This window comes from Manacus candei, unplaced genomic scaffold (assembly GCF_025592945.1).
Source record: "Manacus candei isolate 608988 ecotype Guabito, Panama unplaced genomic scaffold, ASM2559294v1 h1tg000159l, whole genome shotgun sequence".
Lineage (NCBI taxonomy): Eukaryota > Metazoa > Chordata > Aves > Passeriformes > Pipridae > Manacus > Manacus candei.
Window position 1 is genome coordinate 3,499,833 of NW_026138207.1, and position 27,807 is coordinate 3,527,639.

A 27,807-nucleotide genomic window follows, 5' to 3' on the forward strand; every position below is an offset into this window, starting at 1 on the left:
CTCTAGGACTGCAAATTACATGGAACAGGTGAAACAACTTATTAGTTGTCAGCACTTCTACCTCCTTCCCTTCTGTCATGGCTACATGGTCTCACCTTCTCATTTGCACTGGGTCTAGTGCTCATCTCTCCTTACAGTTCTCATTTAATTAATTTCTGCCTATTGAGTGAATTGCACTGGCTTACTCTGGGTAAGCACAGGAGGTGGTATGCAGGGATGCAGCCCTTTGGGAGAGAGAGCAGGAGAAGGGGCTGGACAGCAAGAAACCAAACTAAGGACTGTAGAGCAAGACACCATTTCAGATGACAGTGACCAACTGCCTAGGCTCACACTCTGAGGTGCTATTAACAACAAAGAAAGAGAAAAAAACCCTAATCAGAGATCTGTTATGTTCCTGATAATATTGAACACCATATGACTGAAATTACTGGATTCAGCAGTGATTATGCTGTGAAAAAGTTGTAGTTTTTTGACTTGGTCACTTGATCTAAGCATGAGACTTGATCTAAACACCTGACAACACAGAATCATAGAATCACAGAATGGTTTAGGTTGGGAGGGGCCTTAAAGAGAAGATCATCTTGTTTCAACCCCATTGCCATGGACATCTTCTGCTAGACCAGGTTTCTCAAAGCCTTGTCCAACCTGGCCTTGATCACTTCCAGGGATGGGGCATCCACAACTTCTCTGGGCAACCTGTTCCAGTCCTTCACCACCCTGACGGTTAAGAATTTCTTCCTAATATCTAACCTAAACCTTCCCTCTTTTAGTTAGAGGCTGTTACCCCTTGTCCTCTTACTAAATGCCCTTATGGAAAGTCCTTCTCCAGCTTTTTTGTAGAGTTCCTTTAGGAATTGGAAGACACAGTTTGGGCAGTTATGAAAGTCTTCCATCATTCTGAATCTGTGTCATTGTAGCTAGTGCTGATTGGAATTGGCATTAATGAATAACAAACATGACTTAATTCTATCTCCTGTGGTGTGGCAACCCTCCAGCAGGAGCCTCAGTTACAGTAGTGCCATTACTTAAGGACCAACCTTTGGGAAAAAATACCTTGTCAGGCCATAAATTGTGAAGCACGTTACCTAATGTAGTGACAAACTTCCTAATTAGCTCAACTGTGAAAACCCCCATAGTAGGAGCCTTGCCCAGGCTTAATTTTCATTACAGCAGCACAACTTCTGTCCCAAGGGCAGGGAAAAGAAGAGGCTGTTATGTGAAGAGAAGGGGCCACATAGGAGAGAAAGACTTTCCAAATTAGAGTAAATTAACTCACAATTAGAAGCACTTATATACAGTCCCATCTCACAAGACAGGCAGTGTGTAGTTGACAGCAGCATCTGAAATGCAACGCAATGAGTTTAATTGTCTTAGTTTTGAGGGCTTTTAATTTACAGACCTGCTGAGGTGCCATGGTAACGGATGCAGCTCCTGCTTGAGATTGGTTGTTCCACCTCCCTGGTTGCACCAGGGTGGAAAATCATTCTCTGTGTTGGATTTGTGATAAAGAGGTTTTGTAAACTTCTGCTCTTACATCATCATCCCCATCATCATCCCCATAGTACTGAAAAAGTGCAGCAGATTTATATAAGCCTGTATTAAATTCTGATCTTGGAGACATAGGGAAATCAAACCAGTAACATGGCCCACAGAATTAAACTCTAATTTGGGAAATGTAATGTTAGGGGCAGCCAACAACAAACTGCCCCATAAATTTCTTTTCCAAATGCTTTTGCTTGAACCTCTGTGGGGATAAAAAGGAGTTTACAAACCTATGGTATAACATTCATGCAGCCTTTTGCAAAGACTTCACTTTCTAGAGCAAAAAGTATTGGATGACGGTGTTTCTCAATTTACACTGATGAGCATAATTCTGAGTATTTCTCTGCCTGGAAAAAAAATCCCAGAGAGACTTGATGAACAAACAGTGCTTGGAGACATTGAAGGCTGTGCAATGCAGAAGTAGCCATTTAGCATGGGCAAAGTGAGTCTGTTTGATATAATGTAACTTGCATCCCATATGGAGGTGATTTCAAAAACAAAAATCCATGCATTTTTCAAAGTCTCAAATCTACTTAGTCTAAACTGAGTGAATGAGGCATTTCACACAGCATCTGGTGCTGGAAATGACTGTTGTTATCTGAGAAGCTGTGCCTTTTGGCTGAGGACAGGTAAGGACTGAATTAGAACCATGAGGAAACCAGGGATGTGCTAGAATGGAGACCTGGAGTCTAGCTAGCCTTGCAGAAGTATTTCAAAGGACTGTTGTAAACATCCAGCAAGGTACCAGCCTGTAGCCAGCACGTGCTTATGCTGGGGGGCAATGTAATTTTCCATGTGTCTGCTGGCAAACGGTGGCACATCTCTGCATGTTGCACAGCAGGGACAGGAAGGGACAGGAAGACACGGCACCAACAGTGTGTGATTCAGCACATGAAGTGCCACGGAGCCTGAGATGCGGTGTTTACATGAGAGTGTGGCTGCAGCTGGGGTGGCCTCACCAAACTACTTGTTGGATTTGGTCTGTTGTTGTAGGAGACTTAGTTGCAAAATACTTGGGCCAGGTGCGTTTCTGGCAGCTGAACAGAGTCTGTGACTAGTGTCCATGGCCACTGTGTGTCCCCTGTTGCCTTCACTAGTCTTGTTTGGACAGGAGGGTGACAGGGCAGGCAGTGCTGTTGTACGGCTGCTGAAGGACAGGAGGTTGTCCAAGACAGGTGAATTCTGCAATAAAATGCATGTCTTTTCTGAAAGAAGGCAGCATGCAAGAATTTAGCAGTCCAGCTTTTCACTAGTTTTCCATTTTTGAGTGTTTTCATATTTCTATGAAGTGTCTGAAGATAGATAACAGCTCTCCAGTTAATACTGCGTACAGAAGTCCCTCATTCCACATGCTATTTTGCTCTCCCTTTTGCTAAAATACCTCTGTTAAACAACTGTTTTTTGGTTTTGATTGTTAGGCCCACACAGTACAGCTTTCATTGTTTAGTAACTGGTTTTATTGCTCCTTGTAAATAATCAAATTATTGTATTCCGTACCAGAACCAGGAGTAAATATTTTCTGATAGCAACAGCTGTAGAGAAGCCTGGCTGCACAGCAGTAGAACAGCGAGAACAAAAACTGTTTCTTCAATAACTGTTATTGCTATGAATAATGAACAGTTGTCCTGACAAAACACACTACTATTAAAAATGGAGATGAGATGATGCAACAGATCAGTATTTATTTCTTTTAAAGCGCTATTTCTTGTACCTGTCAACAAGCATTCTCTATGTTTAAATAACCTGCACTTCTTTTCTTTCTAGACAGTGCTAGGCTTGTGAACTCACAACTCCAGCAATCACATACTACTCAGGAAAACTATCTTCTGAATTTACAACAGCTCTTCATTTGTCTGTCTTGGCTGCAATTTTTAGAAGTAGTTAATTTTGTACTTTGTTTATGTGTTTCTCACATTCTCAGTAAGCAGTGAGAGACTTCAGAGAGAATATAAATCTGTAATTTCATTTTAAGGACTTTTATGGTGTTATTCTTCTATTACTAGTTCTTTTATAATTTGAATACATATATAAGGCAATTTAAGTCATAAGAACCTCTCAGTGTTGCATTCTGCCACTTGGCATTGTAATAAGTATTACTTCAGTCAGGAAATGTTCTTGATTTCAAAGGGACTGCTCACTGTAGGCAACCCCTTGAATGGGTAGATGAACCCCAACACGACTGAGGGGTGCAAAGCCAACTCCATAGCTCCTGTCTATACTGCAATTTACTGTGCTATATGGTGAAACTGTGTCCTGGTTTAAAAGTTAACCAGCAGGGGGAATGAACCCAACTCAAAGGAGAGATTATAAGTCAGAATAACAATTTATTAAAATAATACAGTAAGTACAATAATACAAACAAACAATTGGTCTCAACCCACAAAAACCCAAATGTATGACCCAGTACCCTGGGGCCTGAACAAAGTGGTGTTCCTTGGGCCCTGTTTGAGTCCAAAGTAAAGGGAGAGGGGAAGAACCTGCTGGTGGGAGAGCTGCTGCAGTCTGGCCAGAACTGGTGATCGCAGTCCAGTGGTGGTCTAAGTCTGGTTGAGAGCGATGAGATGCAGCCGTCCTCTGGATCCCACGAGTGGGTTGAAAAATGTTCCAAAACTCCAAGATTATATATCCTCCAGTTCAGGCAGGAATGCTTGGTACTCTCCTCAGGGCGGGGAGTTCACAAAGGGTGTGAGGACAGAAACATCCTTCTATCTCACAGGCCTCTTAACACCTAGTTTATAGCCTGAGGAGTCAGGCTCTATGGGCAGAGGGTGCGAATAGTCTATTGACAACAATAGTCTAGTTTCTGGGAAATGACATGGAAGGCTATAGAATACAGTTTTGGGTTACACCCACCATGATGAACTGATCTCAGCTGTCCTAACTAGGACAAACTGAAAGGCCAGCATACTCATTAGGTGATTTAAACTATCTCCGTGGGTGGAAAACGTTGATTTGGAGACTGTAGATCATCAATAAGTTGCTCATGCATGAAATGAAAAGCCACCCTGAGGTTAGCTTCCAGTAAATTCATCTTGGGCTCCGGCAATTTGGAGATAACTGGCTAGGCCCACTAATTATTTGGTTGACTGCCATGACTTGAAAAATAGGATAGAGATATCTGACAATCATGACTTAATCAGAACTTTTAAACACTGCTACATTTTCAAATAAAGAGATCAGGATCTGCAGCAAAGGCAGCTGCCACAGGGCAGCACAGCCCAGTGGTCTGCAGTGATAGGAGCCCACAGCCTTCTTGATTTCATGAATTGCACGCCAAGGTCTTTAGACAGCCAAATTCATGACACATGAACTACCACAGTGGAGAGCCAAGGGACAGTGGAGGTTGAAGGGTGATACAGCCAACAGTGCTTTCTTAGGGTTTCAGCAGGCTGGAGCTGGCTTCAGGGGGAATGCAGCAGGTCCCCAAGATAAGCCAGTACCATCTGCTTCAGCCACTTTGTGTGCTGCTTTTCTCCCCGTGCTGAGGATTCCAATTCCACAGCAATCCCTGTGGCAGTGCCAACTCACCTCTGACTGCATAAGACATGAGCTAATGAGAGGTCAAAATAGTGTATCAGAAAATGTTGTGATTCTTTTGCTTCTAAGTTGTACTTTTTTCCAATTCACTAAGAGCTCTTGTCTCCAAGTGGGTAATACTGCTTTGACCTACGTGTCCAATGCTGTGGGCTTATATGGCTGTAATTTCTTACTTGTCCAATATAATTTTTTTGAGGAAGTCACCAATGCTGCGTCCCCTGTTACCACTATTGACATTGTACTGTTCTTAACCTAACATAAGCTAAAGAGTCTATTTTTCAAGTGGCTTTGTGGTGCCTTACAAATTTTACACTTGTGAAAACAGTGCTTAGGTAATGCAGGTGTGGATTTTGTATAGGCAAAAGGGATATATGAACTGTATGGATGAGATTTTGGTAATCTATACCTGGGAATTTCAGGAATACATGTTATGAAGGAGTAATTAACGACTAGTAAATAACAAAAAGGTTCCACATTCTCGACCAAATCCCTCTTTCATGTGCTCTATCAATTAAGAATGGCATTCTATCAGGTTTTGAAGGATTTTTTTAATCTGTTGCAGTTATTAACTATAACTGTAGTGGGTTGGCCATGGCTGGATGCCAGGTACCCACTAAAGCCACTCTCTCACTCCCTTCTGCAACTGGACAGAGGAGAGAAAAAAAAACAGCTAAGGATTCATGAGCTGAGATAAGAACTGGGAGAGGTCACTTACTGATTACTTTCATGGGCAAAACAGATTTAAAGTGGGGATATTACTTAAATTTATTACTAACAGGATCAGACCAGAAGAGCGAGAAGTAAAATAATCTTAAAAACATGTTCCCTCCACTCCTCCTTCCTTCCATGTTCTCCCTCCTCCCCCCCCAGCAGTGCAGGGGGATAGGGAATGGGGGTTATGGTTAGTTGTTGTTTCTGCTGCTGCTCAGAGAGAGGAGTCCTTCCCCTGCTTCCATGGGGTCCCTCCCACAGGAGACAGTCCTTGATGGACCTCTCGTGTGTGATTCCATCCCGCAGGCAACAGTTCTTCACAAACTACTGTCCCATGGGTCACTCCTCCATGGGGTGCAGTCCTTCACAAACGAGCTGTACCAGCATGAGTCCCCCACAGGGGCCACAAGTCCTACCCGGGAAAAACCTACTCCAGTGTGGGCTCCTTTCTCCACGGGCTGCAGGTCCCTGGCAGGACCCTGCTCCATCTTGGGCCTCCCACTGGGTCACAGCCTCCTTCAGGCATTCACCTGCTCCAGCATGAGCTTCTCCATGGGCTGCAGGTGGGTCTCTGCACCCTGATGTTCCTCCATGGGCTGCAGGGGCTCAGCTGCTCCACCATGGTCTGCACCATGGGCTGCAGGGGCCTCACTCCAGCACCTGGAGCACCTCCTGTCCCTCCTTCTGCACTGACCTTGGTGTCTACTTTGTTGTTCCCATGTTCTCACTCCGCTCTTCCCTGGCTGGAGTTCTTTCTGCGCAATACCTTTCTGTTCTTAAATATGTTATCACAGAGGTGTTACCATTACTCCTAATTGGCTCAGCCTTGGCCAGCGGCAGGAAGTCCATCCTGGAGCCGGCTGGCATTGGCTCCACTAGACAGGGGAAGCTTCTAGCAGCTTCTAACAGACCCCTGTAGTGCCCCCCCCAGTACCAAAACCTAGCCACAGAAACGCATTTCAATAATTTAATGCTGTTGTAAATTAAAATTAACCTATCACATAGAATGTTTCAAAGGGTTCCTCTTGTGACTTTGTGTGAGAAATGCCAGAGATGTGGGAGATGTACATTATCTCACATTAAAAACATAGCCAGAGAGTGCCCGTTAGGTTCACCTTATACCCTAGAGGTACTGACTCATCCAAACTCAGGGTGCAGAGTCCTCAAAGTCACAAAACTCTCTAATCTGAGAGAGGAAGGAGTGATAGCATCTCTTCTTCATCTGATGGCATTCAGATGAATTCCCAAGGGGAGTGCCTTGCCATGACTTTTTGCCATGCTCGCTATGGAACCACTGCTATTTTACGAAATAAGGTGATTTGGAGGAAATCATCTCTGAATTTAATAACTCATACAGCTGACCTAATTTTCTCTTTAAATGTTTAAGCTTTTCTAGTGGACTTGATGGTCTGTCAAACCAGCATCAAGAATTTCTGCCTTTTTACTAGTGCGTGACTGTCATCCTTACACACTGATCTAAAGCGAATTACAGCAGGAGGAACCGTCACTTAAAATTGCTAGAAAAACTAGTGTAATTGTTTTACTTAAAGAATTATATTGAAAACATTACTCAATCTGTTTTTTTCTTCTCAGTTGGTAGCCTCCATCGTGTTTATCAGCTTTGGTGTGGTAGCGGCATTCTGTTGTGCAATAGTTGATGGAGTGTTCGCAGCACGACACATAGTAAGTATAGTGATTTTGGTATCTTTCATTTTTGATCATTAATGTAATTTCTAGCAGAAAAACATTTTCTTTTGGTTTATGTCTAGCAATATATTAGGGTTATTGATAGTTCTTGTTGGAGATTCCAAAGAGGTGATAAGAAAATGAAAGGCATGCTAAAAGACATATCTGCTTGGAAAAAGGCGGACACTTCAAATACCACCATAATTTGTTTCCTATTGCTCAAAGGCTTTGTGGACATGGTAAGGATTTGGAAGGCGTTTGATGCTGATGAGCACAAGGACAACCCAGGGGATTTAAATATGCCAGTTTGCATGTTAGAAATGTGTTGCTTGCTATACCTAAAAATCCATCAGAATCCAACCTTTTAATTGATCTTTGATTTCCAAAATCTTCAGGAAATAAGCAGTCATATGTGTTAATAGGCATTAGAGGTCAGATCTAGTGTGCTACATAATACAGCAAGTATGATGGTATATGACCCTCTCACTGCTTTGAAATACCGTGGGCCTGTTCATCTTTCTGCTTACATTCATTGAGGGGCAGTGTAACTCCACTGGCATCAACAGAACCCTACTTGAACTTCTGTTAGCGAATACATCAGAATAATTAGGCTTTGGATCACTTGGAGCATAAAGTTATAAACTGATTTCTTTTTTACTGTTACTGAAGAGGACTTTAAATCAAATGTGAGTTTCAGAACCTCACGTGCATTGCACAAGGAAGGAGACATCCATTGGTATAAACACCTGAGGTGTGCAATGCGAGCATGGATAAGTGCTCTGGATTATAACCATACTTTGTGCTATACAGAGCCTGCCTGATGTTGAAGTGACCTACTTTTACTTGCATTTGCCCTCTAGTTGCTCTGGATGACACCTGGTATAACTTGGTCTCTGGCTGGCATAAGTCCAAGGAGCCTTTCCATCAGAGCTGCTTAAAAGAAGAGGGGAGTAGACTTCTGTTTAGGTTTCCTGCTCCTGAAAATTCAGTGATTGTGCCCTGGAAAACCACTGCCACTTATTCAAATATTGGACCTGTCCTAGAACAGCTGAGAAAACTGGGGTTTCATAGTCTGGAGAAGAAGGAGGCTCATCACTCCCTACAACTACCTGACAGGAGGTTGTAGTGAGGTCATGGTGGGTGTCTTCTGCCATGTCCCAAGTGAAAGTTTGAGAGGAAATGGCCTTAAGTTGTACCAGGGCAGGTTCAGATTGAATGTTAGAAAAATAATTTTCACTGAGTGGTTAAGCATTAGAATAAGTTGCCCAGAGAGGTGATAGTCATCATTTCTCGAAGTGTTCAAGAGGTGTCTGGATGTGGCACTTGTGGATATGGTTTTAGGGGTGATTATGGTGGTGCTGTGTTGATGGTTGAACTAGATGATCTTGAAGGTCCCTTCCAACCTTGATTATTCCGTGATTCAGTAATTTCCCAGGAACCAGCCTTATTTTTGTCCTGCTTTGATGTGATCATTAGGAAATGTTCAGGTGGCACTTGTGCAGTCTTACACCTTACAACTGCAGTGCAACTGTGCAGCCACAGTCCCCCAGGCTCAGATTAGGCACTGTGTTGCCTTGTCTGAGGTGAGTTACTGTGTCAGAGGACAGTATGCTCAATCTCAAACACAGAGACAGGCATCTCCTCTGTCACCTTTAGGTGTTTCCTTTGTCAGTTTGCACTCTCTTGGCTTTATGCTCCTTTCACATATGTTGCTTAGCTATCCTAGAAAGGACACTGCTTCCTATCTAAATCAAGCAACGGTATCATGTTAGAATATTATTATAGCCTTATATCTGAAGAAACAGTGTTTCATATGCAATAGCTAGAGTTTATATTTGCCTTCTCTGCATTATAATACAATTAGCTGCATGAGATTGCTTGCTGTCGTGGCATGCCCTTGATGTGTGTTAATGAATTAAAAGTGATTTGGTTCATTACAGTGCTCTCTGGGAAAAAAGTGGGTCAGCAAGTAGTTGGAGAACTCCAAGGCATAAAGTCATCGCACTCACCCACAAAAAAAGCGTCTTACACTCTGGGGTGCAGTTCTGTATCTGGTTATACCCGGGTATGACTGAATCCTCTGAGCAGAACTGGAGGCTGGAAGGGACTGGTCACTATGCTGCCATTCCCCAGAGTGCTGGAGGTGTACAACCCAATAACATGAACCTGTTTCAGTGATGTCATGCCAGGTTTTAGGGAAATCCGTTTCCAGCTGTTTACATTTGGGCTGAATTTCGTCATATCTGTCTCTTCTGGTTTCCTTCACATACTACAAAGAAATACTTAGTAGTACCTTTTGTTGAAAAACTAATTTGCGTCTCAACATAATCACACTCAATCTCATTCTCCTCCTCTGTTTAACAGGGAAATTTATAGCATCAGGTGAAATAAAGATGTACATCATCTAGTTTCTCTAACACACCTGGGAAAGTCTGTAGGGGTGGTAGTGTAAGTACACTCCCAAATTAACTTACAATAACAGTGAGACGTTATCAAAAGAACGTGTGCATTGCAGACTACAGTGTCACTGCCATTGTATTACATCCTCTTTGCATCACAGCTCATTTCCTACAGGAGGAACAGCAAATGCCACTTTCAGTCCATTCCGTACAGGCCAGTACCAGCCATTTTCAGACCTGTGTTGTGCTGTTGCCTTTGGCCACAGCTTGTTGTGCTGTGGCACTTTGGCCACTGCCTTTGGGGGATAGCTGCTGGAGAGTTGAACTAAACTGTCCTCCAGTGAGGGAAAGGACAAACTCCTGGCATGCCAGAGCAAGTGCCTAGGTCTATACTAAAGCCATAAACTTTTTGTGAGAAGAAATAGGGCAGCATTGACTATTCTGTCTTCAGTATCAGGCTGCTGATACCAAGCCTCCAGGTCCCTTTTCTCCCGGAGGGAGAAGTAGTAGCTGAAGCTAAGCAGTCCTCAGACCGACAACAAATACAACATCCTTCACATAAATTTGGTAAGAAATGTGTCCTGTTTTTCTTTTTTTTTCCTTTTAGCTTCATTCAAGCTGGGAAGGATGTGAAGAGGACAAATCACATAATTATAGATTTTTCTTAGTGTGTGCCTGCTGTGGAACGGAGATCATTATTGTTGCACATTTTCTCCTGCACTTGTAAAACAGTGAATAGAATAATAAAACACTTTCTCTATTTTATTTTCTTCCCAAGCAGGCATAAAATTGAAAAAAATTCTTTCAGGAAAGGGATGTATTTCAGAGAAGAGATACTTAAATTATTTAAGACTCACTTTACTTTATAGAAAGCTCTGGAGCACACCACTTATAAAATTAAAAACACCGAAGTAAAAGTAGCTTGAGTTAAAATAGCAGTAGCTTATTTAAAAAATAGTGCAGATGTAATTCACCCTAAAAAGAAAAAGCCAGAATCAAGTGAAACAAATTAAAACTGAAATTAATGTGCAGTGATGTTATTTCAGAAAAATATGATGATCACAGGAATTCATTCATTCATCTTTGCTTGAGACATTTTGTTATTTAGCAGATGAGAGTAACCCAGTTGTGCTAATGGACATCATTCAACAGCCTCCTCTCACCACACAGGGAGATCCACTGTCCCACCTCATGTACACATTCTCTGCAGTACCTACTACCCTCCTATCCATGACTGCAAGCCTTGACCATTGCCACATGATCCTTAGCTTTGTGGTTATCCTTCAGGAAGAACCTAAAATAACCAGCGGCAAGAAATCCAGTTATGAAGTGAGGAAATTGCCTGCAAGAGCTTCCTGAGAAGGTTAGGAAAATGACAGGTAGCAAAAGCACGGGCAGATATTTTAAGCTGTGGAGACAAATGTTTTGTATCATCTTTTCACATACTCAGCTAGAGATCATGGAACATTGTTACTGACACATGGCCAGTCACATTTTCCTGAAGTATGGAATAAGAAGGGACTCAGACATGTCTGAAAGCTCTAGGAGAAACCAAGGGCTCAGGTTGGAGAAGTCCTCTCTGCTTGATTATAAGAACTGCCTTTTGATCATATTGAGTGGAATTCACAGACCACATCCAGACAGACTTATTAGAGGAGATTCACTAAAAAGAAAAAGAAGAGCTGAAGAACTTGGGATAATACCAATGAGAACTAAAGATACAGTAGTGAAATTGCAACTTGTGATTGTTGCCATTATTCTTTCTCTATATGTACCTCGTTGGCTTTGTTTTCTATGTAACAATTCTTAAGGTCGCTCAATGCAGCAATAAATATACCCTTAAGCCTTCCTTTCTCCTCACTGAACAAGCCCTGTTCCTTCAGCCAGAATCACAGAATCAATTAGATTGGTTGGAAAAGAGCTCAGAGATGATCAAGTCCAACCTATCACTGAACACCACCATGTCAAATAGACTGTGGCTCTCAGTGCCACTTACGGCCTTTTTTCTTGCACACCTCCTGGGGCGGTGACTCCACCACCTCCCTGGGCAGCCCATTCCAGTGTATAATTGCCCTTTCTGTGAAGAAATTCTTCCTAATGTCCCACCTAACATCCCCTGGCACACCTTAAGACTATGTCCTCTCATCCTGTCACTAGTTGCCCAGGAGAGGAGGCCAACCCCTACCTGGTTACAATCTCCTTTTGGAGGGTTGTAGAGAGTGATAAGGTCCCCCTGAGCCTCCTCTTCTCCAGGTTAAACAACCCCAGCTCCCTCAGCTGCTCCTCACGGGACTTGTGTTCCAGACCCTTCACCAGCTTTGTTGCCCTTCTCTGAACACACTCCAGCGCCTTGATGCCCTTCCTGAATTGAGAGGCCCAGAACTGGAAACAGTACTCAAGATGTGGCCTCACCAGCGCCGACTATAGGGAAAGAATCACTTACTTGGTCCTGCTGGCCACAATATTCCTGATACAGAACCTATTCTGGTACCTCCTGTCTTTTAGTCCCCTCTGTGATCATTTAGTGGCCCTCCACTGATCAGACTGTAATTTGCTAAGGTCTTTCTTGACTTGGAGAGGGATTAAAATTGGCTGCCATAGTGAGATGTAGCCATGTGAGTGTTCTCAGAAAGGAATAATCACTTCCTCCAACATATTGGTAATGGTTTGCTAATGCAGCCCAGTGTGTGGTTGGCCATCTCTTTTGCAAAAGCACCCTGCTAATTTATATTCAACTTGTTGACGAACATATCCATTCTTTTTCTTTGCCAATGGTTGCCTGTGGTTATTCCAGCTCAGATAAAGGATTTGACATTGATGCTGTACAAAAATTAACAGATTGCGGTCAAAGAATTTAGATTCAGGTTCAACTATTTTTAAAGATGCACCAGATTTCTCTTCTAAATGTCTTCTCTCTCCAAAAGAAAAGAATAAAAATGTTTGAATGCTCTATTAATTGCCACTTACTTAGCATTTTTGGCTTGCTTTTAAGCATGAACTGGGCTGAATTTTCTGTTTATAAAGCCCAAGACTTTGGTAATGACTCTTACTTACCTTATCATCAATTATTGATATTTCCTCTCAGCTGTTTTAATGCAGTTTATCATCTGGCATGAACTTGCTTTAAAAGGAAGTGATTTTAAGAGAGTCTGATTTTATGTGGCGCAGTGAAGGGACAGCATAAATCTACGGACATATCCACTGTCCTGTTCCCTTTTGCTTAGAACTGGGTTCATCTGCATCCTGCTCTTTTGTTTTGAGGTTTCACTACAACACTCAGGCAAGAACTGCAGCAGGAGTGACCTGCAGCTTTGCTGACCACAGCTGCATTTTACTACAGGGTGACTTCACAAGCCCATGACATGTAACACAGACCACAGTCTTGCACACTGCAGGCCAGATGTTCTAAAAAGTAATTTGAAAATGTTCTGAGTGGCCTTTCCTTTGAAGCGAAAAACAAATAGTTGTATTCCATGTATAACAAAGCTGTTACCTTGACAACTGGTGGCAGAAAACACAACTCAAAGAATCATTGAGTTGGAATTAAGTTAGGTAGATTCTCTGGAGAACAACACTAAATGCGTTTTACTTTCTCCATGCTGCCACACGAGACAAAATTAGCTAATAACTTTTAATTCCATTTCCATCCTGTGTGACTCACTAATATAACAGCATGGCATAGCATATACCATAAAAACATCAAAAGAAGTGTGGCCAACAGGTCAATGAAGGTGATTCTGCTCCTCTACTCTGCTCTATTGAAGGTCCAACCTGGAGTATTGCATCCAGCTTTGAATTCCTCAGCACAGGAAGGACATGGATCTGTTAGAACAAGTCCAGAGGAGGGCCACAAAGATGATCAGAAGGATGGAGCATGCGTCCTATGAAGACAGGCTGAGAGAGCTGAGGTCGTTTAGCCTGGAGAAGTTCCAGGGAAACTTGATTGTGGCCTTTCAGTACCTAAAGGGGGGCTATATAAAAGATGCAGGCAAACTTTTTGGGAGGGTCAGTTAGATTAGATATAAGGAAGAAATTTTTTACTGTGAGGGTGGTAAAACACTGAATGAGGCTGTCCAGAGATGTTGGGAAGTGTTTTTTACTGTGAGAGTGGTAAAACACTGAATCAGGTTGTCCAGAGATGTGGTAAGTGCCCCTTCCCTGGAAACATTCAAGGTCAGATTGGACAGTGCTCTGAGCAACCTGGTCTAGTTGAAGATGTCTCTGTTCATTGCTATTAGATGAGCTCTTGCAACCCAAACTATTCTATGATTCTATGAAAAGTTTTGCAGTCGTATGTTTTTTTTTAAGCAGAGTGAGCACTAAACATTTATAACTGAAAATTAGCACTAGTTGAGTAGTGATTTTTGTATTGATGGTCCACTGAGGTTAAAATGTTTTATTGATGAATTTCCTAAATACAAAGTGCTGAAGTTTGCAAGCAGTGCATTTTGACATGCCAATGGCCAACTATCCCACAGCGTTAATCCTAGTATTAGACCTTGCATCTGACACTGAGATGGGAAGCACAGGTAGCATTCTTAGAGTAACAATTATTTACAAGGGGAGATTAATTCTTTTTTATGAACTTAATTTAAGACTTGGAGCAAAGGAGGATTCCTGCAACCAACTTAACCCAATCTGCCAAGATTTCTCTTTGTACTGCAAGATGACCATATTCATGTAACATGCATTTCATTTCATGTAGCATATTCATTCGCATGCGTCCAAATGCAGTTGAGCATACTTTAAATTGAAGGATGAATAATCTTCTTTGAAAAAGAATTTTCTTGAAAGGCCTGAAAAGCTCGAAGCCTGTTGTACCGTCATTTTTGTTCCTGTTACTCACATATATTTCCTCTGTGAAGTGCATTACAGCTTGGGAGTGTCCAGTCCCATGAAAGGTAAATTAGTCAGAGGTGCATAAGTCAAAAGCATCACAACAGAAGTCACAAGGAAATCTAGTAGAAGAAAATATACTGACATTGCAGAACAGTTTCAAACCACCCCCACAAGCTATCTTGAAACCAAATCTGAACTAGATGGATAATGCTAAGCTGTGTTGGTGTGAGCAAAATGGTGAGACCATGTGGCATTGCGTCTCCGGCATTTATTGGGCAATATAGGAATAGCTGGTGGGACCATTGCTTGATTACTGACTCCAGCTCTGGTATTTTTTGGTGCTTTGCAAAGGACCTTACTGACTTGGAAAAAGTTCAGAGAATAAAAACCTAAAATTTGGAGTGGTACCCTTTAGAAACAGTACGCAGAAATTTGATTTATTTCATTTAACAAAAAAAAGGTTGAGAGGTGAACTGATATTGTCCTCTCTGAGGTATTTGCATAATCAAAGGTTACCTGATAGCAGAGGGCTTTTAGTCTCTTGAACAAAATCGAACTAAGTGCAGTGAATTGAAGTCAACGCTTAACAGATTCAAACCATGAAGCAGGCACAGTTTTGACAACAAAGAATTATGGAAACAGCTTTGTCAAGGTTATGGATAGTTCTCCATCACTGAAATATTTCAATCCCAATCTTATTTTTATATGGTCTTGTGAAGCTTCTCTGGAAGTTATGAACTTGATGCATATGTCTTGGGATGAAATTATTTAGTCTTTGTTATTCAGAAGGTCATTCTAGAGCAGCGTCTTCAAGAAGGGTCTTGTGAACTATTTTTATAGTCAGGTGGAAACTCTATTGCCTCTTGTCTACAGATCTGTCTGTGTGGTGCCCGGACCTGATCCCTGTTGGAAAATGTTTAAGGGTTCATAGATTAAAACCACCTGAAAACTATTTATTGAGATTTCTGGTCTAGGTTTGCTGGTCTTCAGATCAACAGAGGAAATGCAATCTTTAACATGAACATAACTGAAATAACATCTTTACTAAAACGGCTATTCCTCACGTACTGGATAATATACAAGACATGTATATACAATGATGAGTATATTGGATGCATCTAGGGACTTTTCAGCAAAACTGTCATTTCACTAATGATTTCTGTCTAGAACACAGAGACAGGGAGGAGCTTCAGGGTTTTTGTACCCACAAATCTGCAATCTGATATTCCTTTCTTTCTGGACAGGTAAACGTGATGTGTACAGCCTGAATATACTGACACTGCAGAGGAGCTGGTAGTATGCATTAGTTTGGTTGCCAGATATTTTGCAGTAAGAAAAATAATGGCAACCTGTTTTTTCTGGAGAACCTTCAGTTTGCAGAGCGTCTCACACTGGCAGGGACAAAGGCCTCTGGTTATACAGCTCTCATTTTTCCTCTGGAATTCCTTTCAGGTTTAGCCAAATTGCGAATTCTTTAAAATCTCTTTTTTCTTCTCTGCTGTGACTTGTTCCCTGAGGGAAAAGGGCTGGTAATGTGCCAACCAAACAGAAATGTCTGAACCATTAGGCAGCATACACACCGCCAAAGAACAATTCACTTGCTGATGGGAAGGAAAAAGAGAAATTCCCAGTTCCTTTCCTATTTGCGTCACTGTGTAGGACAAATGCTTTCACTGGCAAAAACAAGGATTGGTCCAGCATCCCCTAACTCCCTGACATAAATATTGGTCCATTGGCTTCCCTCTTTGAGATGTAACAGCCCACAGTGAGGACCCTCATTAATGTCATTACTTGGTCACTCAAATTGCAGCAATGCAGCTTTGAGGGAAGAATTCTGTGCAGATACAGTAAGAGGTATCTTACTGCAATTCATGCAATAGGGAGGGAGGGAGACTACTCTTTTATTTTAAATTGGGAGTTTGTGCTCTGAGAAAAGGTTAAGAGAATGACCCATGCATTTGATTATATGAAAGCTAATGGTTAAATGCCACTGCCATTTAATTGCATGATCCTATTGCACAAAGAGCACAATGTCAATCTACAACAGGGCAGAATTTTTAGTGCACTGGGGCAATAGCAAATCTGGCACTTCCAATTTCTAAGTCTCTGAACATTTTCTTGTAGCTTTGCTCCCAGTGTACTTAGATAGTTGTGTATGCCATTAGGTATATTCTAAATCAACTCTAAAGATATGGAGGGAAATTCTAGACATTTTAATGATATTAACGACCATATTATTATTGCGAGAAATAATATGAGATGTGAGAAAGTGAGAAGCATTTGATCCAAGTTTAAAATTGCACTGGTATTCTAGTTTCCATAGATTATGATCTTCTGCATTTGTACATAGATTATAGTCTTCTGCATCTGTGTGGCTTCTATACATTCAAAAATCAGATGTGGTGCAGGGAGGGCAGAATTTGTTTAGCGGTGTAGAATAACAACTTGGATCAGGGAAGATTTACTGTCTACTTCCATCTTTACTTGGTTACTTTACAAAGCATTAGCCATGATGGAATTTATGCAAAGCATACAAAGCAAGTTAATTACACTTTAGTCCCAGGAAAGGTGGGTGACTGGGGCAAAGGGCTTGCAGTCTGCTCCAAAAAGTATAATCTCTTATGCACTGCCAGCAGAGGGTGATTTCCTTAATTGTTTCCTATTCTCAGAAATGTTTCTAGACTAACCACAGATGCTACTATTCTATGAAAAAAATTCAAAGCTTCTACACAGATACATAGAGGGAGAGGAAGTAACCACCTGCAGACTTTAGACTACAGAAAAAATACTTGGCGATTTTTTTCATCATTTGTCGAAGGAAAAACAGGGGTTTGAATTGCCCAGTGCAGAAATTAGTGGAGTAATAAAACAAAAAGCAAAAAATGTTGTTTATTCACATGCATTTAAATTAGCAAAGCATACAAAAGTCCTTCAATTTTACTAGAGTAAAATTAAAGATGTTTAAGTATGCTGCAATGTGCCCTAGCAAAAATTTTTATTTGCTTCATCTTTAAGAAGAAACCATAACTAGTATGAATAATAATATCATGTAGCAGGAATTTCTCTCTCTGTGGATGGATGATTACGCAGTTGCATATAATGTCCATGAACAGTGTGTTCCAAGGATTCGACAAAGTTTTGATTGATGATTATTTATGGCTCTATTAAGAGCTTATTAAAATGTGTTGCAAAAGCATTGATAGATTATGGAAGTTCACACTTGTAATATATTTTAGTCTTCTATGATAAATTCCAAGAAGGTAACATAGTTAGATTTTTTTTTTTAGCAGGTCTGCCTAGAATTTTGTTGTGTGTGTGCCTCAGTGCAGCTCTCTCCACATTCCCAGCCACCAGTACGTCCAGTGGCATTTTTACCTCTCACTGAACACCATGTATTTCTGATCTTCTGAAATGCATGCGAGCTTCAAAATGACAAGCCAGTGGAGATGGGGAAAAGCTAATTGTACCTGAACAGTCAGGGTATACATGAACCATTTCACTAATTGTTTAATCTTTCCATTACTCCTTAGGCTTATCTCATGGTCTTTTTACTCTCTTATATTTTGGGGCCTAGTCCTGCAGTCCCTCCCATTTGGATGAGCCCTGTCAGCCTGGCCTCTAATGTGTTGTCATGTGTGCTGGTGGAGATCTTCCTTTACAGGGATGACAGTGAGCTCTGATGGCAAATTGCTGGGCATAAACACATACTTTCTGTCTGTTTTCTGCTCAATACCTAACGTAAAAATTTAATACATAAAAGTGTTATTACATTACTTAAATTATAATAGGTATGTTTTGTGCCATGACCTGAAAATTAAAATCAACACTACAATATTAATTAAACCTCCAGCATTTCATTTGTAGATGTAGATATTCAATATATAGATATTACTCAACTTTTTTGCTTGTAGTGCAACCTCTTTTCCCGCTCTTTAATGTTAAACAAATTCAAAAGAGCATTATAAAGGAAATCCTCCTATGTTTCAGTCATTGGGGTATCCAGTATTTCAGATGTCTAGTGTCTTGCAAAATGACATTTCTTAGAGATTTATATACTTGGAGATTTATATATTTATTACATATTATGATAGCATTGAGGAAAAAGGGAGGGGATGGAGGAGTTTTTCTTGTATTTGAGTTATGTGACGAGAAACAGACTAAACATTTCTTGCATTCTTGTGGAAACGTTAATTACTCATATGTCACAACATTATTATAATCAAGACACAGCAATCAGGTCACATAACAAACCCTATAATCAAAGTAACGTCATCAGTGTAAGTAATCAACTATAATAAGCAATTAAATATCTAACTGCATCAAGCAATAACTAAAATTACAGCCTTGAATAGTATCAGCTAATTACATCATTAGAAACTTATGTAAAAGTCAGTGGTAAATCTAAGTTTTTAACTACGCAAAATAGCTGTTGCAGGTATTATGGGAAGGTCTACAGCCTCATCCTGAGAGACACTGGCTAGCAAGACTTGACTAAAGGAAAGCAGACCTATTGCAGTGCCAGGCTTGGATTTGCCAGAGGTCTGGGGTATTAAGGCAGAAGTAGGCATCCTCACTGGAGCCTTGTGTGGCCCCTCATCCCCCAGCCAGAGCAGCTGCCTCTGATGCCATACAGGTTTGCAACAAGACAGGCACAGTGTCGCTCAGCAGCTCTGCACACACATCTTTTCTTCCTGCCACCACCTGTGCCTGCACCAGTTAAAGGCACTGGGGCCACTGAACCTCCTTGGAGATGTGCAGGGGAGTCTGCTCCCATTTCTTCTGCTTGTCCCGCTGCATTCCATCTGCTTTGGAAGGCTGATGGGCCTTTCCTCCCACCTTTGTGCCTCAGAGAGTGTGGCCAAAAGTCACTGAAAGAAGGCGACTTAACCTTTTCTAGTAAATCTATATCCATCTGAGAACAGACCTGTCAGTCCACATCAAGAAGCGACCTGTTTGTGCACGTCATCTAGCAATGGGGCAGCTCCAGCATCTGGAGGCTTTTCATTTGACTGCAGCAGTACTACCAGACCTCTTCGAAATAAAGAAGAGTGAGGCTGAGGCTATCACTACAAAATATTTACACAAAGTAAAAATCAGTGAGGAAATACAAAGTGAGATAGATCCATGTATGTGTGTTTTTCACCCATGACAGTATACAGGTACTCTTAAGTATTTACTGATTTGAAAGACCTGACATGAATATCTACTGCTCACAAGCATTAAGAGAAGAAGATTCTGTAGATCTAGTCTTTCAAATTACATAGAAATCCTAAAAAGAGCTCCTGGAAAGCACGAAGTAAATGTGGTTTGTGAGAGTAAAGTTTTTAAGCCCCATCAGCTGCTTTTCCTATTTTTGGCACTGCAGTTGGGTTATTTCAGCATAGCAGACAAGACATGCAGGGTCCCTAGGCTAGAGCACAGCATTTCTGGAAGAAGATTAGCTCTTAAATTCAGGCAAGGCAGATGTAGAAGCACAAAAAAGAGCAAGTGCTGACTGCAGTCTAGAGTGAACTCTCAGCATTACTCTCATGGCATGACTTCACCCAAAGCATGTAACAAGATACTGTCACAACTGCTTCTTAAGTCTTTATACAACACTTAGAATGTATTATTTGCACCAGGGGATCACTAATGTGTTGTAGTTACAGCAGGAGTATGGCATGGACAGAACCATCCTGTCTCTCTGTGTCACTCTGCATCGTCTCGAAGGGTTTGTTCAACTGCACATTTCAGAACCCTTGACTCTTAAGGCAGGGGCAGTACATGTAGAAGTTGAATCAACACACACTAGCCAAGTCTGCAGATCAGGTCAAAAGAACATGTGAAAACCTAATTTGAGGGATTCTAGTTTCTTAATATACTTTGCTAGTTATTGGCTGAATTTGGAAAAAAATAGCAAAAAAAATGGAAAACATTCTGTTCCTGATTATCCAGTCCATTGCAGCCCTAGGAAGTAGCATAACCTCACATCTGTGCAGCAGCCTAGACATGGGAGTTCCAGAAATGGCTTGCTCTCTTTTTTTTTTATCACTCACCTTTCCAAATCCCAGCCAGCATGCACTATGCACACTCTGACAGCCCAGGACTTTCTATGTTGTTAGTCAAGGTGATGCTGTCAAGAGGACAAAACACAGAATGAAAAGTAGGAAACAGACATTACTATCATAGTGGAGAAAACTTTCTGAAATTCAGAAATGGAAAGATTTAGGAGGCCCACTTGATGAAGTGCCTGGCACTCCCTTAAGAGCAGCCTCAGATATTGAAGGGAGAGAAACCTACTGAGCCCCATGATGGGGTTGGGCAGCCCCAAGGCACTGGCCTGTCCAAGGAGGCACATTTTCCTGTGGAAGCACATGCTCTGTCCTGGCTGGAGAATCCTGCAGTGCAGTGAGCAATGACCCCTCTCTTCCTAGCTGCTGTCTGAAATACAGAGGTTATGAAAATAATGCTGTTACTCACAGAAATAAATGTCAATGAGGCATATGAGGAGCAGTATTTTAATAATTACATGTAAACTATGTGTACAAAAATATAACATCTCATGAATTATGGATAAGGCATTCTATTGGTCTGCCAGGAGGTTAAAGATTCTTTAACAACACAAGGGAAGGTGCAGGTCTGTAGGAAACTAGCCAGTTTAAAATAGTTATTTTAATTAGTTTGTTTTCCAGTAGTTGATGTGGATTCAATATTTGGAAATATGGACTTGGAGAGTTCAGAAGGTATTATTTTGGGTATTTTCTTATAATCATTAAATTTTGCAAGATAAATTGTTTTCTGAAAGCCACTTCTGCTCCAGAAATTACAAACTGAAAATTGAATTGCACATTTAGCTGCTAATGAGTAAAAGCCCAAAACAGTTGTCAAAAAAATCCACCCTTTTTTTGATTCTAGAAAGTATGATCATGTGCTTTATGTGGAGGTTGCAAGCCTGGTGAGCAAGCAGAAATATAAAATGTTTTTTTCTTTAAAGCTTATCCACCCTCACTTCAGTATTGATAACCATAGACTCAGAAGTTCCTTAATGTCATCTTATCACAGCGGTCATTTTTCTTTTGTTTATGAGTGAAAGCACAAAGATGTTTGAATTAATCATTTCTATAAATCCATTGGATCTCCTAGCAGTCTTCCTCAGAGACAGCCATCTCATTTGAGAGCGTTCTTGAAAAACACTGAGAAAGAGCCCTTGGTCAGAGTGAGACAGGAATTACAAAAGACCTATAGCATTTCCTCTCGTTGTTTGTACAGGGCAGGATCCAACCACCTGTCCCCAGACAGTGATTCATTCTGCCTGCTTTCCCAGTCTCCTAATATGTTGGCACCTTCTTTTATGAGGCTCTTTGGTCTGAAAGCTCTCAGGTTTGCATGCTCCCATATACCATGTGCTCTGAAGATAGTCAGTGCAGGGCAGACACAGATACCTACCCTCCATCTCAGCCTCCAGAAAGGTATAAAAGCTTGTTGCTAATAATTTCTGTTTGTTCATATTTGCATGCTTGCTTTCAGAAAGTTATCAGAGAACCTGATCTTGAAGGGAGTTATAATCTCCAGAACACCCAAATGTTGGCGCAAGGCTGAGCTGGCACTGAAGGGTGATGTTTCGGTTTGCTTTTAGGATTAAACTTAAACCTTGGCAACTATACCTCTCCTATTCATTGCTAGCTATAATGTAGATGAAAAGGACCTACAAAAATGTTGTAGGAAGAAAACGGAAAATTAAAAACTTCAAGTTAGTGGGCCACTAAAAACATTAGTCTGGTTTTGGACTCCTCAATTTTATCTATATTTGTCTTTTACATGTGCCCAGGATAGTGTTTCTCAGGCCAACTGGCATGGTGAAGCCCACATCCCTACTCTCAAAGTCTCTCTGGGTGTAAATGGCAATGTCCAAATTACTTACTGGGAATAGTTCTTGGCCCATGCTAATTTACAAATCATGCCCAGAAATTATTTTGGATGAGTAACAGTTTGCCCAGGCCAAAGCCATCATTGGCACAGTTCTAACAATTTAATAGGCTAGATGGTCAAGTTTCAGGCCTGGAAATGTTCCCTGGCAATGATTAATCTACACCTCTAGAAGCCATGGAAGTTAAAACTAAATAAATACTGAAACTGGAAAAAAATAGCCCTCACTATATAATTATTTCACTAAATTATTATCCATGTTTTGTAAAATATAGCATACATTTCAATCAATACAGTTTAAACTATATCTCAGCTTTCTGAAAGTGATCTTACACATAACGGAGATGGAATTTTCCCTATGTTATCCAAAATACATCTGTTCTCCAAGGAAACAAAAAGTGGCATAGAAATATTTACTTTCCGTACCTCACATAAGAACCCTTCAACTCCCCACAGACATTTTTATCAAATCCACCAAAGATACTGTTCAAAGAATACTTTTCTTACACAAATGTATTGCAATGTTCCCACCATCAAAGAGAACATGGGTTTTCCACTGTATGCTCTTAAAGGAATCAACCAAACCAAAACCCTCTATATTTGGACCAAATCTTCTCTTCCTTGGCATAAAGACTTCCCCCTTGTCCATTTGTTTATCACTCTCAAGTTTTAATGCACATACTAGAAAATTATTGAAATAAAAACTGCAAGGAGATGGAGAGCTACATTTTGCCCTGTAAGGTTCAAGGATGAGCAGTTTGGATTTGTCTGAAATTAAAGGGAATTAAATGTTCTAAACTTGGACTGATGGCAATCTGACTGTATCTAGCCAGTATACACAAACACATTCACACATAATTAGCTAAGAAATCATCTTTTTTCAGAAGGATTGAATAAAACCTGTGCATCTTTCCTTTACATCAATAAATAAAACCAAGCATACAACTACATTTTTATACAGAATTCTTCCTCTTTTTGCCAACCTACATATTTTGCCCTCTGCATCTATCAGCAGAGCTCTAACCAACAGAACTTTCCCATCTGCCCATTTCCAGTTAAAGAAAGTTACTCAAAGAAGCAGAGAAAGGGAATACATTATTCATTATATATTAATATTACACATTAGTGGGAGGTTTTGCATAGCTCTATTTCAATAATAGTGATTGAGGAAGTTCCTGGTACCAAAGAATATTAAACCAGTTAAACACAATATTGTTCCTATATACTTTAAAGCTACTGTGATTAGATGAAATACATATATATACTTAGATATATAGTATGTAAAAGCTGTGTCTCTATCAGTATTGCTATAAGCAGTAGAATCAAGAAGAATCAAGAACTGGTAGATATCCGATATTCATACACACTCTGTTGTATGCAACATGAAGTATTTTAAGAGCAGTCTGTCAGAACTACTTTTATAGCTTTAAAGTATGTCTCATTTGCCTTTGGTATTAGAGACTTGAGCAGGTGCTAATGTGGTGTGATGTACTGTTGGTTAATTTTTAAACACCTTTTAATATCTGTGTGGTGCCTTATTCATATAAACACCTTAGCTGAGAGACAGACCACAGCACCTCTGTGGCATGCAAATGGAAGCTTTTACCCTTGCAAGCTTTAGGCATCCCCAATACACCTCTACTTTAAAGCTTTGTGCTTTAGGTGTTAAATTCTATGGGTGTCTGGACAAAGTCAACAGTTGTCTAATCTTGGTTATTTCTGTACACTTGATCATCACTCATTTATTTTGATTGCACATATGGGTGAGTTTAGAAGAACAGGCTGAATGCACAAGGCTGGCTGTACTGGTGCAGCAGGCTTGCCGTTCAAAATTAGGTGCATGAAGGAAGGTACTTGTTTGCCATGATTGTGCATGCAAATGTATTAACTGTATTCACAGTGGTCGCTTCCATGTTGCAGCTCTGACCTTTTTGCTGCACAGTAATATGAAACAATAATAGCTGGTATGGATTAATCAATCACCTCTCTCCCCAGGGAACAGTGCTGCTTCCAGTCATAAGCACACTTGGATGAAAAACATGTTGTCTTCTCCCTCAAAGACCAAACCAATAAAAGGACTAATTTCTTTTTAAGAGGAAGGAGTTGTAAAGGGTACTAAAACTGTGTAAGCCAAGAGATCAGGACCAAAGTGAGGGTCTTTCTGTACTTGATGGAGGCAGATTAGATAGCTCTCTCACTGCTTTTAACAAGATATAGAGGTGTCTGTGGAGAGTATCTTAGCATTTGGGGTCAGACAGAGCCTCATAGTGTGATACAGTGGTGTCACTCACCAGCAACCTGTAATAAGGGCATGAGTGCCCAGAAGGTAAGATCAGGGAATATCTGTCTCCAGGTGCTAAGTTATGTCTGCTAAATTCACAGCCTGTGATACTTCAAGAGAACTTGTTAGTGTGCTCATACCCTGACATAGACTCTGATCATCTTCACAGAATCACAGAGTTGCTGAGACTGGGCAGAACCTCTGGAGATTTCTAATCCAACCACCTCTGCTGAGAGCAGTGTCAGCTAGCACAGGTTGCTCAGAACTGTGTCCAGTTTGAGTATCTCCAGAGATGGAGACTCTACAACCACTCTGGAAAACCTGTTCCAGTATTTAATCACCTAAATTAATTAGAAAAAGTTTCTCCTTATGTTTAAATGGAATTTGCTGTATTTCAGTTTGTGCCCATTGCCTTTTGTCCTTTTTCTGGATACTACCGAGAAAAATCTGTCTTCATCTTCTTTACTTCCCCCATCAGGTATTGGTACCTATTGATGAGGTACATGGGAGCCTTCTCTTGTCTAGGCTGAACAGTCTCAACTCTCAGCAGCCTCTCTTATGACAGATGCTCCAGTGTGTTAATTAACAGACCATGTTCATGGTCTCTGTCATAGTGGGAAGCACAGCACTTTACCCAGTGTTCCAGATACATCTCACCAGTGCTGAGCAGAGAGGAAGGATCATTTCCATAGGCCTGCTGGTGATGCTGCTGTCCAGCCTGTCAGGCCCCAGTCTTTTCTGGGACATGGGATTATTCCTCCCCAGGTTCAGGATTTGACATTTCCCTGTGCTGAACTTCTAGAGGTTCCTGTGGGCCATTCCTCCAGCCCAGGTCCCTCTGAACAATAACATGGTCCCCTGGTATTTCAATCACTCATCCCCGTTTTGTGTCATCTACCAGCTAGTGGAGGGTGCACTCTACCCATCATCCAGTTCAGTAATAAAGATGTTACACAATATTGTCCCTAGTATTGACCTCTGGAATAGACAACTATTGAGTCACCTCCAGTTGGACTTCATGTCACTGATCACAACACCATGACCCCAGCAGTTCTGCCAGCATTCAGTCCACCTCACTGTTCATTTTTTTAGCTCATACTTCATCAGCTTGTCTGCAAGAATGAGACTGTTAGAGGCATTACTGAAGGGAAGGTAAACAACATCCAGAAGCAGATGACTGAGAAGCTCCACTCATCCACCAAGCCAGTTACATCATCGTAGAAGGTTAACGGATTGGTCAGACATGATTCTCCCTTTGTAAATCCATGTTGAACACTCCCAATCACCTTCCTGTCCTTGAGATGATTGGAAATGGTTTCCAAGATTATTTTCTCCATCACCTTCCACCAGTGTGTAGTTCCCTTGATTCTCTTTCTTGCCATTCATGAAAATGGGATGTATCACCTGCCTATTTAAATGCTCCCTAGCCTGATCCTCCTCCAACAAGGGTAAGTCTTTCTTGCCCCAAATTTTCCCACTGGTCTTCACTGAAGACTAAGGCAAGGAAGGCATTGAACACCTTAGCCTTTACCGTGTCTTTTGTCACCAGGTTGCCAGCCTTATTTAGTAGTGTGCACATATTTTTTCTGATCTCTCTTTTGCTGCTAATACACCCATAGAAGTCCTTCTTGTTGTCCTTTACAGCCCTTGCTGGATTGAATTCCAGATGGGCTTGGGCTTTCCTAACCCCATCCCTGCATGCTCATATAATTTATTTATTTTCTTCCCTGGTGATTTTCCCCTGATTGCACTTCTTGTAGACTTTCTTTTTGTGTTTGAGTTACATCTGGAACTCCTTGTTCATTCACACAGGCCTCATTCTGCCTTTGATTGATTTTCTGCTGGTTGGGATGAACTGTTCCTAAGTTTGGAAGAGGTGAACCTTGAATCCCACTCTCCTGGACCTCACTGCTTTCCAGGACTGTATCTCATGGGATTCTTCCAAGCAGATCACTGAATAGGCCAAAGTCTCTGTTCCTCAAGTTCAGGATTGGGATCCTTCTTTTCCCTGCTTCCTCCTCTCCAGATTCTGAACCCCACCACCTCATTATTGGGGGAAAGGCTGCCCCTCATCTTCACATCCCTGACCAGTCTTTCCTTTTTTGTGAGTATGAGATCCAGCAGAGCAGCTCTCCTTGTCAGCTCCTTGTTCTGGCAGAGAAACTACATCCCTGTTAGACCTCCCAACCAGATCTGTCCCTGGAAGTTATGGCTAAAGGCTAATGCTTTCCCAGGACTATGGAAGGATGTTGACCTAGTTCAAGATACGGCATGCTGTTTGTGTGGTATTTGCTTTTTCTCTAGAGAAAAAGAGTTACTAAAGCATTTTTTCTTACACTTGTGTGATATAAATTAATATTTTTAGATGCAGGAAGCTAACCTTTCCCTAACCCTTGGGAGTTGGTGTCCAAACTTCCTTGGGTTTGCCAGAGTAATCAAAAAGGAAAACAGGCTGATGGAGGAGCTTTATTCATTGATCTGTCTGCAATCCTGCCTAGCTCTGCATTTTAACTAACTATGTATTTTGAGTCAGCAAATTTATACAGTTCACACTTCATAATCCAACAAGCATAGAATACTCAAAATTGGTCTGAAGTAGTGCAGATATTTCTGCAATTACTGTGTTATTTCTGGATGGATTTTAAGACTTAAAAATGCAGTGAAAGTTAATCAGTGCAGATTTCTGCCAACAACTTAAATAGTCCTTTGCTTGTAAGTTAGTATGGAAAGAGGGGATGGCAGATAGTGAGTTTCCATCTTCTCTGTTGGAGGTGGTCTGTGTGACATACTGGGGAGCACTTGAGTCCTTTTGAAGGCACAGATCAGGACATAAGTGACAGAAAGTTGAAAAAGTCTCTTTTTATTTTTTTTTCCAAGTATAAGTAATTCCCACACTGTTTTGAGACA

The 27,807-nt window shown here is 41.1% G+C and overlaps 1 protein-coding gene across 1 annotated transcript in view; it reads left to right on the forward strand.

Moving 5' to 3' along the window:
• TMEM255B (transmembrane protein 255B) overlaps positions 1-27,807 on the forward strand; it is a 69,422-nt gene that overhangs the window by 24,384 nt on the left and 17,231 nt on the right. Inside the window, exon 4 of the mRNA XM_051772785.1 lies at positions 7,384-7,473. Coding sequence (XP_051628745.1) covers positions 7,384-7,473 — 90 coding nt within the window. The remainder of the gene's footprint in view (positions 1-7,383; positions 7,474-27,807) is intronic.